Genomic DNA, 13,475 nt, shown 5'->3' on the forward strand with positions numbered 1-13,475 from the left:
CATTAGTATACACTTTAAAATTTTTTTAGCTGTCTGCCTTGTGCGATGTAATTGAATAGGACTCTTTTTCACTGGACTGTTTCTCTTCAGTTCCTACCTGTATTTTATTAACTTCTATCCTGTCCTATTTACTAGGATATAGAGAATCCCCTTTAATAGATTCTCCACTAAGGGAAGTCTAAGCCATATGCTCCTCTGTACCTGTTGGCTTTCCTCTAGCCCTTAGCTTAAAAACTCCTCTGACATTTTTAATTTTACATGCCAGCAGTCTTGTTCCATTTTGATTTAGATGGAGCCCATCCTTCCCGGATAGGCTCCTCCTTTCCCAAGAAATTCCCCACTTCTTAATAAATCTAAACCCCTTCTGTCTACAGCATTGTCTAATGCACTCAGTGAGACCCTGCATTTCTGCCGATCTAACTGACCCTGCTTGTGGAACTGGAAGTATTTCAGAGAATGCTACCATCGAGGTACTGGACTTCAATTTCTTACTAGCAGCCTAAATTTGGCCTCTAGGACCTTTCTCCTAACTTTCTATAGTTCATTGGTACCTATATGTATCATGAACACCGGCTCTTCCACAGCACTGTATATAAGCTTGTCTAGATGTCTCGAGATCCGCAACCTTCGCACCCAGTAGGCAATTCACCATGTCGTTCTTCTGGTCATCACAAACCCAATTATCTATATTTCTAATGATCGAATCTCACAGGGATTCCCTCCCCTGGAGAGAGAGCCTCAGCGTGAGATGATACCATTACGTCATCTAGAAGGAGGGTCCTAATTATGGCATTGTTTCCCTCCACTCCACTTGGTTGTTCTCCTTCCCCAAGACTTTCATCCTCCTCGATAGCACAGAGACTGTCAGACTGGGGGTGGACCACTCTACTGTGTGTGGGAAAGTCTCATCTATGTACCCCTCCATCTCCCTTATCTTCTCTAGTTCAGCCATTCTGGTCTCCAGAGCGCATATTCTCTCTGAGGGCCATGAACTCCTTGCTGTGAATGCACACACATGCCACCTGCCCACAAGGCAGGTAATCCTCATGTTGCATTCAGTGCAATAAACTGGATAGCCCCCACTCTGCTGCTGGACTTCTGCCTGCATTCTTTTTATTCCTGCAGCTTTTTTTCTTGGGTGTTCTTTGTTTTGGTTTTTTTTTGGGGGGTGGGGGGGGTTGTTTATTGGCCTATCTGGCTCTCAGATTCCCCCTCTAAAGTCCTGTGCAAAACAGCACTGTTAGCTGCTCCTGTTCATGAGCTCCTCTGGTAGCTTAGGAGTTAGCTGTTTAAACCCTTGTTTTCTCTGAATAGCCTCATTAAGAAGCTCTCAGCCTTGCCTAAAAGGCTGCTAGGCTCAGCATATTTCGTTCCCTGCCCCCCCAGACAAACAGACCCCACTATATACTTTAGTAAAGCAGCAAGCACACAACCAACCAACCAACTCACCCCAAGGTCACATAGTCATTCCTCCTTCACCTGGAGAAATTATCTTGCAAAACTCCCGTTATCTGCTCCTGTGCACAGTCATTCAATAGTTTGGTGACTGGCTTAAAAATGGTTAAGGTTTGTTTTTCCTGTAGTAAATATTGCCACAGAGTCACAGGGTCTAGTTTATTCCCCAGCCTGTAACCGATCTCCTGGGAGTGACCCTTTTAGTATGCTGCGTCCCAAGGACCCACACAGTTCCAAAGGGGCAGGCCCGTGGCCTCTACAACTCTGAGACTGGGCCTTCAGCACCAGCAATCCTTGTCTGTCTGAGTGACTCCTTGCAGTGAATTCTGCCAAGCCAGAGTCCTGTAGGAGGCTTATATTGTGCCCTGTCAGGGTGCAATATTCTGAGTGAATATTTACAGAAACACAAGCAGGCTTTTCAAAACAATATAGCCATTTATTAGTCACCTGGAGTACTGAGGTTAGGTTCGCATAGAGAGGCAGAAGTTAAGACATGGGACACCCAGGTGAAATCAGTGCCATGATGAGCCAGCCCAGCTTTGATGATGGACTCCACCTTTGGCTCCCTCTCTTGTCCCTTTATTCATCCAGTCAGAGTTCCTGAGTCCCTCCAAAAGGGCTTCCTTTCTTTTCAATCACCTTTACACCTGGTTCTCCAGCTCAAGTCACAAGTCCCATCTACTGGGGTTTCCTGCTGTTAGGTATGGATTGTTCAGTCAGTGGGGCATCTTTGTCATGCTGTTGATTCAGACTGTTTTTTTAACAACTCTTCATTTCACAAGACTGTAAGGTGACTCAAAGGCAAACACCTCCTGTCTCCTGTACTGTTCCAGTAACAGTGTTAATCCTTTTGCACCCACTGGGTGGCAATGCAATGTACGGCGGGAAACTGAGGCATGCTAGGTTCCATAAAATATATTAAAGAAAATTCCCATTGTGTCAAAAAATGAACTGAGGAATAACACTGTAGCAGCAAAATAATTATAGTACAGCAGGATATTATGAGTTTGTAAAGTATAAAATGCCACAACATATATATTCAGTTAGTATTCAGGGACTAATAACTCAGAAAAATCAGTGAAATTAACATCAGAATCATATTGCCCTAAACTTTGTGATGAAAAGATGTTGAATTGTTTGGAAAGGAAAATGTTTTAAAGTTTTGGAAAACGTTTGTTTGAGAACTTGCTCAATTGTATTACATGCTGACTTATTTTATTACAGGGTTATAAATCCTATACAAATAGGTTTTGTGATAACAATTCAGACAAACTTATTAGCTGTTGCTTTGATTTGACATGTATTTCAGAAACAAAAACTTGTAAATGTCACTTGAGACTACTGCCAACCATCTTCAGTTTGTAAAATTCCAATGATTATCATAACAGATGTGAAGCTATGGAACACCGTATACAGTATGACCGAAGAACTGCAGACTGACAACTCTGTTAAATGAAAAATAGGTCTGGCTTATATACTTGGGAACTTCTTTACAAAAATCTGAAAAATCTGCTTATGTGGTCTGCTGGCAGGTGAAGCCAGTTGTACTGTGTTGAGTGAAACACTTAAGATTTCATCCCTGATTTATGAGAGAGTTATGTTAAAACTCAAAGCTTTGCTAGAGACATGACAAAAAGTCTCTTGGTTAACTAGCAGAGTAGGCTTAGTGAGGGATACGTGCAATAGCTTCCATATTATAGTTTTTATAAAACTGTGTTTGTCAGCATAATGCCTAAGTGTCTTATGAAGAAGGATTACCACCACAGTGTGTGGTGGTCAGGTTGTGAGATGCAAATCTGGAAACAAAGGTATTTTCCTTCACTGTACAATTATTCCTTAATCCTAAAACTTTCTTTTAAAAGCTTGAGCTGCAGGCAAACTTGGTGGCTATTAGCATTTGTAGCTTCTTGTGCCACAGTTCAGTTTTCTCCTGTATGGTCTCTGTTGCTTGGACATTTATGATTGTCTGATAACCAATCACGTTGACTGGAACTAATGTGAGAATAGGGATAGGTGATGGCAAGAGAAGGATCATACTCTGCTTGCCTTACTGAAATGAGCATTCCTATTGAAATGAGTGGGATTGCTGACTAGGGCAAGCAAGACTGGTCCATTACTTCACTCAAGGATGTCATTCAACTATTGAAAGTATCAGTAGTTTACTAACCTAATTCTTTCTTCTGCTTTAAAAATATTGAGTTCATGTCAATATTGGCTTCATATTATTTTCCAGGAGTCCACTTATCATCACATTCAAGAACTAATGGTACAACTACTACGCACCGTCAACAGGACTGTTATTTCAATGGGGCGAGATGACACCTTGATAGTGAGTAGTATTTTTAAATGATTTGTTTTAAAATGTCTTCAGCATGCCTTAAAGATGGATTTTTATGCCAACCCATTTTATTCCATTTTTTCTACTAATGCTGTATCTGCAATATTCTTTCTTGGTGGTCTTTTGGCAAACTGGTTTTCAGGTTTCAAATACAGTGGCTAAATCATGTTCACCCTCTTAACACAAATGGGCCTGTTAAAGATGGGGTGAGCACAACCCTGAATATTGCTAGCAGGATTTGGGCCTTAGCCACTCTCCTGTTTATATGTTAATCCCTTCTGTGTTGAAGTGAGTTATTGAATACTTGTGTTTTAAGGGGAGAGTCTACCTCACAGAAAGCAGTGTTTCTGTTGATTTACAATGAAAGTATCTGCTTAAAGTTGGTTGTCTGAATAGCTTATAAAATGATTTTACCTGCAGGCCCTTCAACGTTTCTTCTGATGAGTTTCAGAGATCTCTTGCTTTGCAGAGCATTAGGACATTATCCTTCTTATCAGAAAGGAGACTGAGAGGTGACTTGGCTACAAAGTATAAATACCTTCACAGGAAGGAAACACTGGGTACTAAAGGGCTCTTTAGTCTAGTGGAGAAGGGCGAAGAAAAACCAGTGGTTGGAAACTGAACCCAGGCAAATTCAAATTAGTAACTAGGCACAATTCTTTAACAGTGAGGGTGATTAATCATAGAAACAAACTAGGAAGGGAAGTGATGGATTCTTTGACGCTTGATGTCTTCAAATCAAGACTGGGTGCTTTCTGGAAAATACACTTCAGTCAAACACAAGTTATTAGGCTTAATACAGGGTTAACTGAGTGCAATGTAATGGTCTGTGATATACAGAAAGTCAGACTTGATGATCTAAAAGTTTCTTTTGGTCTTAAACTCTGTGAATCTATGGAACTAGCTGCTTTTTCTGGCTCCGTGTCTGGAAGGAAGATGAAAAATCCATCTTTTGTCAATGGCTCTTTACAGTGGGGGAACATCAATCTCTTTTCCCAGTCTTGTGAACGCTGCATGCAAGAGGCCATAGTCACTGGGATGCTAACCCCAAAGCAGGAGATGGACAGCTCCACGGCCTGGGAATGCTGTGGGGGCAGAGCCAATGGTTTTAGGGTTACTTCTGCTGATCTATGATTTAATTTAGGGGCAGATTCGGCAGTGTTTTCTGCGTTTACTCTTGTGAATAGTCCCATTGAGTTGAAGTACTACTTGAAGGGACTAAAAGTTGCAGAATCTGGCCCTGCATTTGTATGTTTTTTGTTAGGCTGGGAAAGTGGCTGGATGGGTCACAAACTTTGTTGAGACTGATGGGTGTGAATGCACCCTTCATTAATTTAGCTGCAAAGATGAATTAATCACAAGCCTCCACCTGAGACAAAAGGGGTATTAGACTAGGTTTAGACTAGGGTTGCCAGTGTAAGTGGGGGGATGGTCGTGCTATTGTGGGGAACTTTCCTGGCTTATACGCTACCCTGGTGAAATGGGCTACCGAAAGGATCTGAGTCCTCGCTCCCACTTCCTTTACCCAGAGGCCTGCCTGACCTCAAGGGCTCCTCTTTCATATCCTGTGTGGCAGAGTTCTCGTAACCACGACAAGGCTGGGGGTCGAGCCCCCAGAAATCCTGCGTCCAGCTCTGTGGCTCCCATTGGCCGGGAACTGTTGCCAGTGTGCGGAGCCCCCTGGTCCCTCCACCTAGGAGTCAGAGGGACAAGTCACCACTTCCTGGGAGCTGCCTGAGGTAAGTGCTGCCTGGAGCCTGCACCTCTCACCCCCTTCTGCACCCCAACCCTCTGCCCCAGCCCAGAACCCCTCCCGCACCCTGAACCCCTCATTTCTGGCCCCATCCCGGAGCCCGCACTCCCAGCCCAGAGCTTGTACCTTCTCTCACACCCCAACCCCCTGCCTCAACCTGGAGCCCCCCTCCCACATGCTGAACCCTTTGGCTCCAGCCCAGAGCCTCCTCCTGCACCCCAAATCCCTTATCCCCAGCTGGAGCCCTTCGCCCTCCCAAACCCCTGCCCTAGCTAGGGTTGCCAAACCCTCCAGGATTGGCCTGGAGTCTCCAGGAATTAAAGATTGTCATGTGATGAAATCTCCAGGAATACAAAATTGGCAACCCTAGCCCCAGCCTGGTGAAAATGAGTGAATGAGATGGGGGAGAGCAAGCGACTGAGGGGGGTGGGGATGGAGTGAACAGGGAGTGGGGCCTCAGGGCAGGGGTGGGGAAGAGGGTGGGGCAAGGGTGTTCAATTTTTTTTTTTGTGATTAGAAAGTTGGCAACCCTGTTTTGGAGGAGGTGCTTTTGCTGAGTATTGTATGGGTAAGAGTGTGTGTGAGGGAAGGCAGAACACACAGAACCAGAGAGCAAGACAGCTTGAAGGAACAACTGAACGCATGGTGTATGGCTCTGGAAGAAGCCTGGGGAGAGGTTTTTGGGTGGGATGCAGGCTGAAATAGTGCTCTTGGTGTTGTAAGCAAATGAAGCTACTTTGAGACACAGGACATTGTGTGTTCTTTGTTGATAAACAAAACTGCATCAAAGAAATACCTGATTACCACCTATTTTTCCTCCTAACTAGAACAACCTGCTAACCCTGAAGTTTTGGGTAGCTGCTAGGGTCAAAAGGGGTAACACTATCATGTATCTTAGATTAATCGCCAGCATTGTAAATTCTTACGCTCTTCTGTAAAGTATCTGCATACCACTTACGTAAAGGTGTCCCAAACATAAAAACATATGACGCTTGTCCTCCCAAGGCAGCAGTGAGTCCTTTTTGTTTCCAGGTGAAATTCAAGGTGTTGCTTTTGATTTGTAAAGCTGAATGGTTTGGATCCAAGCTGTAAGAGAGAGTTATTAGCACTACAGGCAGTGTAGGTACAGTGGGAGTCCCTTAGTCCCAGAAATCATTTCTCCATTGATCCATCAGAGTCCAAATCTTTTACTTTTCAGCACACTATGTAAGTCAAATCTGTACAGTCAGTTCTTTGTGTGTATGAGAGTGAGATACAGTAAGGAAGAAGTCAGAAGTGGTTTTAGATGGAGATCTAATGAATCTGAAAGTCAATTTCGGTTGCACATTGTTGGAAGGTTACTTGTACATGCATGCAGAGGCCCTGGTTTTGAGCACAGTATATATGTGTGTGTGTGTATATATATATTTATGTATATAATCTGTAGATGAATATTGCTGAATTGGTTTTGAGTATGGTGAATAATCAAAAACTAAATCTAAATCACAAAGACAAGCTAAATTGCAGCAGACCTATTAGGATGAGTACTACATCATGAATACAGGGTTTGTTGCAGTCAGTTGAAAAGGCATGTGGATAAGCAAATGCTTTTATTGTGATTTATGAGTAAGCCTAGCATCCCATTGTATTCAGCAGGTACATGCCTTTCAGATGCACATGAATATTTTGCTTTAATATAGCCTCTATCGAAACAACATCCCACATATGAAATGTGGAGCCTCTTAACAGAACTGACCTCTGTGACCACTAAAGAAGAATCTCTGTTTTCATTTAAAACAAAATAAAAACACCTTCCTCCCACCAAATCCCCAAAGTAAAAACAAACCACCTAGACTTTGTCCTTGAAAAGATAGCATAGAAAATGTGAAGTGGTGCAAACTGCTCACTAGAGTCGACAGGGATGGAACCACGCTGCTTCCGCAATCCATCTAACTGCTATTAACCTAAATTAACTTGAAAGATTAGAACTGGCAAAAGAAACCAGGGCTTACAATGTAGAGATCACAGCTACTGTTTCTCTGGGCCGATGCATCAGAATTGTTTCAACGATTCTTGATGGAGCTAAACAATTTCTGAAACTTCTGGCTACTATAACTTTTAGAAGTGATCTGCATAAGTATACAGTGTGACTTTCTACAGAATGCGTAGATAATCTGAGATCTACTGTAAACACTATGGTGCTTGGGACTCTAGAAATGTAGGATGCTGTGGGATGGCTGAAGCCATTTTTAGTTAGTGTTTTCTGTAAAAAAAAAAAATAAATTAGCTTTGATGTTGCGTTGCAGCTGTCATTTGGATAGTTGTAAGTTTCTGATTTAATTAAAGTTTCCTTCATTTTGGGGAAAGCAGAAAAAAAGTAACCTCAAATAACTTATGAAATTCTTTAACAAGGGATAAAATCCACCATCTCATCTAAATTACTGATGTTCTATGTAACGTGCTACAACTATGGTACTTGAAATGATGCCTGATACGAACTGCTATGACAGTTACTATAACAATGTCAATTTAGCCTAAATCTAGTAAACCTAAACTAAAAAATTAATTAGAAGTACATTTGACTCAGTTTCCCTCTGCTGCTTTTTGGATTTAATATAGTTAACTTTTTTTAAAGAGTTTGTTTACAGTGTGAAGGAATGGTACAAATAAGAGAAATTGACTATACAGGGGAAACATGCAGTGATTCTAGCGAGGAACGCCATTGCACAGAGGGAGCAAATGGGAAAAGCCATTTTCTTTTTCACTAATCTCTTTCAATTACACTAATTAAGCACTACTTGTAAACACAGCAAGTTAAAACATTTCAGACAGAAGCCTGAGTAAGCCAAAGGTATCCCTTTAGATTTTGATCTCAACTGAAACTTTGGAGGGAAAAAAAGACAAGTAGACAAGTTTACACATTTTATTTAAAAATTTAACGAATGCAATAAAAAAATATCTGATGAAAGTAAATGCTTCCCTGCAGTGTTTGAAACAGCTACATTGCAGCACAAAGAAACCAACTGTGAAACAAACTATAGATGAACTGAAAGTGACTTTATTCTCTTATGTGCATTTTTCTCAGCTTGGTCACTGAAAATCAAAGTGGGGGGGGGGAAAGGGTGATGAGAAAATTGGATCTGAATTTTGTTTTGGTATAACAAAGCTGTCACTAGTATCATTACTAAGAACATTAGTTTACTTGCATGATATAATTTTAGGTGAACAGCGTCGCTTTAATTTTGTTGTCATGGAGGGCCGCTCCAATGCCCTAATACCAAGTGTAGTGTGGATACTTCCACCTGGGGAGGCCCTGTGTAACAAGTGTTGTGCCTAAGTGTGTGCTGAGTTATTGTGACACTAATATTGCTAGTATTATGGAACTAGGAAGACACCATTTTAATTGACTAATTTTACCCAGATAATCCTAGTGTCGTGATGAACCAAATGAAAGTCAGTCATCACAGCAATAATTGATGAGAATATAAAAAGTTTAAATGCCTCCCTTGTCCTTGTGTTCAGAGAATGTAAATTCTTAAAAAAAAAAAAAAAAAGTCAGAACAAGTAAAAAGCTTGTCAGAAACTACTTGACAAGAAATTGTCACACGAAATTCAATGGGAGATTTTAAAAGGGAACATATTTTTTTAAAAGAAAATATTCAATGCTGTTAATTAAAAGAAGAGATTTAGTTATATCACATGTTGGGGGATGCTGTCAGTTATGTCCAAATGTCTTTGTTCTGTGAAAGAGAGACAATTACTAAAGTCTAACACTAAAGAAGATGAGTAAATCTTTAACACCCAGAGTTTAAAAAGTATTTAGGCATCACTGCATGAAGCATTGCAATACTTCACTGTATTGGGGTCTAAATTCCATCCACTGTCAATGGGATTAAGAGCCTAAATCTTTTTTGAATATGAGGTTTTTGACTCCTAAATCAGTGTGAGTGCAACAATTCCTAAATACCTTTTAAAAATCAGGGCCTACATCCTTCTTTTTAAGGCAAAATTGTCAATGAGAGTGAGGGCCTCAGTCAGGAGTGTAGGATTTTGCCTAGAAATGTTTTGATGTAATTTAAATGAAAAAAAGTTTTAGATTTAAACATTGTCTACCTCTATGTGAACCGAAATGTGGCAGCATCAGGCTGGTGTCCCTCCAACAATAAAACATGGACCTAGAAATGGATCCAGGCTACTTTCACTATCCATGTTCAGATAAATTGAAAAAGTAAACCCCACAAATGTGGAAAATACAGATTTTTTAAAATGCCCTTTGGGTCAGTTCTATCCTAGGTTCAACTTGATTGGATGTAAATGGAGTTACAGCTAGGACTAATGTGTCCCTTTTGCTTTTAATGTAATGAGGGTGATAACTCGCTTCTAAGTGATTTTTTTCCTTGCAAAAATGAAATCTGCTTTCAAAGCATCTTCAGAGATCAAATAGCCTGCAGTATAAATGCATGGAGTATGAGTAAAAAGGGTCACTATTTAGATCAGGCATAGACTTCTTAAAATGATGTCTGGTTGCTTTTGTAGTCTGGCAGCTAGAATAAGGTGAGTCAGACATCACTTGCTGCAGATTTTGTCTTTTTTATTCCCGGTTGGTTGCTAGTCAATCTGTGTGACACTTCCATCCCTGCTGCCACCTGTAGTATTAGATATACATAGAACCACATACCATGAACAGTATCTGTGGGGGGACATGCAGGTGAGAAGCTCCTTCTATCAGGTTGTCTGCTGCCCTCCAACAGGTTCAGCCCATGAACAGAGAATGCTTGCTCCTTGGCGCACATCGTTCGTTGTACTGTTCCTGAGAACACACAATGGAATAATTTTAGAAAGCATCTTTTAATTTCATGTCTGAGCCTTAAATAAGGTTAGCTGGAAAATTGGAGAGAGACAAAAGAGAAATTGGAATATACTTAAAACCTTAAGATGAAAACCTATCCAGAGATCTGACACCTTCCATTCAATAAGTCTTTTCATGAAAAAGTTCACAGATGATGTTAATAATACACCTTGTGCACTCCATGAAATCTAATACTCAGTGAAAAGCTGGCATTAACTCAGTTTGACTCATCAAACTGACATCATTATGGTACCAGCAAACAAAAGCAGTAGGCTGGTAGCCATGGACACAATGGATAGACAAAAATAAACCCATGAAATCTGTAAATGTTATTATGCTAGGAGCAAACTTGAAAACAAACTACTACTAAATGTGAAAAAACAATGCTCTGGATTTCTCATTGTTATTGTAACATACCAATGTTTTTTTAAAAAGTTTTTATTGGAAGTGGGAGATAGAAACTGATCTATCTCACTCTTTATTTAAACTATAGAGTAGCTTAGTTTTCTATGTGTTTTTGACATTAGACCAGTGGTTCTCAAACTTTCAGGAGTCTGATTTGTCTTGCATACCCCAAGGTTCACCTTACTTTAAAGTATAGAATATCAAGGGACTGCAGGAGCTCATGTAGTCCAACCCCCTGCTCAAAGTAGGAGCAATCCCCAGTTTTTGCCCCAGATCCCTAAATGGCCCCCTCAAGGATTGAACTCACAACCCTGGATTTAGCAGGTCAATGCTCAGACCACTGAGCTATCCATCCCCCCAGCGGTGTAATGCTTATAAAAGCTTTTTTCCTTTTAAGCTGGCAAGTCTGGCACTCAAAGCTTTCTTTGAAAAAAAAATTCTACTGCCCGCATGCATAGGGTGTTTTGTCTTCCAATGTGCCAGCTTCATACTGTTACTTGATAGAGTTCCTCCACAAAGGAAACACAAAGCTTGAGATGGATTGCTATTTGTAGATGTGAATCCAAAAGCAATACGTTCCTTGCAGAACTCGCTATGGTTTTATTTTCGGTCATTTTCAGTTTTTTACAATGTTGAATGTTGCTACTGCTGCCGCTTCCAGCTCCTCGTTTTAAATATCTATCCATTTGTACATCGCAACCACATACACACCATGACAACCTAGAATGCATGCCTAATACAGTGCATATACACATGGCCATATAAGATAGTATACAGTGCAGCATAAACAAGTAATTGTATGAAATTTTAATTTGTACTGACTTCACTAGTGCTTTTTACGAAGCCTGATGTAAAAATAGGCAAATATCTAGATGAGTTGATATACCCCAGAGGTATGCGTACCCCTACTGAGAACCACTGCATTAGGCTACCTGCACTATTTGTATCTATTGTTGCAGCAAATAGATTTTCAGGTGTAGTTTTTATTTTAATCTGTTGAGACTTTCCTGCCTTTATCACTTACTTGCTGTGGCTGTTAGTCTCTCTGTGCTAATGTTTGCACATGGATGATAATACAGTGCGTTCTGCCTTTCTAAAGTGCTTGGAGAGTTTTATAAATGAAAATTACGTTTAGAAAAATATCTAACAGTACATGATCCCATATTCCATGATCCCATATTATGTTTTACACACTCATTCATTTAGTGCACAGGATGGACCTGATCTGGGAGTGAATCGGGATTGTGTAGTGAAGCAGTCTGTTGTCTTTGGGACTCCTGCCTCATTGGTTACAGAAGTTAGCAGGTCTGTAGTGACACAAAGCAGGGGATTGCAGGAAGGGCTGGTCTCATGGTTAGGCAATTGAACTCCACCCTAGAAACTTGGATTCTATCCTGCTTCTGCCACTAAGTTCCTATCTGATGCTCAGCTAGTCTCTTACACTAAATTTTTCACAGGCAGTCACTTTGCATCTAATTAAGGGCTACATCATAATGCGTTTGCATGAGCATTGCTCGTTCTGACTTTTCGTATCTTGAGTGCTTGACTTTGTAATATTTTAATCCTTAACTTTGTATTTCTTTTTTATTGTTTGGTTTGATGAGAACAACCTTCACTATGCTAAAGCTGGTTTTTTGTTTGGGAATTTCTGTGAGCTAAAAAATATTTGTTTTGCTAAATCACTCGCTTGTCCTACAAAGTGGATGAGGTAATATCTCTTTTGGACCAACTTCTGCTGGTGAGAGAGAAAAGCTTTTGAGCTACACAGACCTCTTTTGCTTGACCTGAAGAGCTCAGTTTCAGCATGAAAGCTTTTCCCTCTCACCAACAGAAGTTGTTCCATCCAATAAAAGATATTACTTCATCCACCATGTCTCTCTAATATCCTGGGACCAACACGGCTACATCATCACTTGTCCTACAGCATGCAGTGCTTTTGGCATACAAGAGAAAAAAGATGACAGCCTGAAATTACATTTTTGGATTGCTGATTTTGTCATGTACATGTAACATTTTAACAATTGTACCATTCCCTGTAGATAAGGCCCCTTTTTTTCAGTTTTTACTGATTTTTATTCCTGAGTTTTGGAAAAGCTTTGGGTTTTTCACTGACTTTCACCTCAGTTTTGGACCACTCAGGTACATGATAATACCGATTATGTTCAGAAAATCCAACACATTACATTAGGTAGAAGTTTATTAATAATAACTTAGTGCAAGTGGAAAATGTGAGGTTGTTTGAAGTAAGGGAATGAAGTGGAAGATTCCCCACACATGTGCATGGTAATCTACAGTTCATGAAACAAACCACAGCGTTAAACTGCTTTTACTTTCAATACTCTGACCTTTCTCTTTCTGGGTCCTCCCATCTCAGCATTCACTGCAATATTTACCCAGAAAATTGTGAAGTTAGATTTTTTTTTACTTATTTTTCACACATTTTATAATTTTTGTAATAAACATTGATAAATTCCTGGGAAATTTTAAACAAAAACCAGAAGTGAAAGGCCTTGCCTATAGAGCAGCTCAATTTCAACTCAAGTAGTCATGGTGTTCTCTGGCTCTTATATTTTAGTGTTATTGATAAATGTGTACATCAGACAAGAATTGAAAATGTATTGAAACAAGACCTTTTAACCTCCCTAATCTTAACATGAAACAATAAAGTAGTTAGCGAAGTTCATAGAGCAGTTCAC

At 40.3% G+C, this 13,475-nt stretch overlaps 2 protein-coding genes across 2 annotated transcripts in view; one reads left to right on the forward strand and one right to left on the reverse strand.

Annotated features, from left to right (window-relative positions):
• Window positions 1–13,475, forward strand: part of DOCK2 (dedicator of cytokinesis 2) — a 501,344-nt gene that overhangs the window by 204,064 nt on the left and 283,805 nt on the right. Inside the window, exon 27 of the mRNA XM_073355961.2 lies at window positions 3,689–3,784. Coding sequence (XP_073212062.1) covers window positions 3,689–3,784 — 96 coding nt within the window. The remainder of the gene's footprint in view (window positions 1–3,688; window positions 3,785–13,475) is intronic.
• INSYN2B (inhibitory synaptic factor family member 2B) overlaps window positions 9,502–13,475 on the reverse strand; it is a 137,155-nt gene continuing 133,181 nt past the window's right edge. Inside the window, exon 5 of the mRNA XM_073355962.2 lies at window positions 9,502–10,335. Coding sequence (XP_073212063.2) covers window positions 10,279–10,335 — 57 coding nt within the window. The 3' untranslated portion in view covers window positions 9,502–10,278. The remainder of the gene's footprint in view (window positions 10,336–13,475) is intronic.

The sequence above is a fragment of the Lepidochelys kempii genome, chromosome 8 (genome assembly GCF_965140285.1).
Source record: "Lepidochelys kempii isolate rLepKem1 chromosome 8, rLepKem1.hap1, whole genome shotgun sequence".
In the NCBI taxonomy this organism is placed as follows: Eukaryota; Metazoa; Chordata; order Testudines; family Cheloniidae; genus Lepidochelys; species Lepidochelys kempii.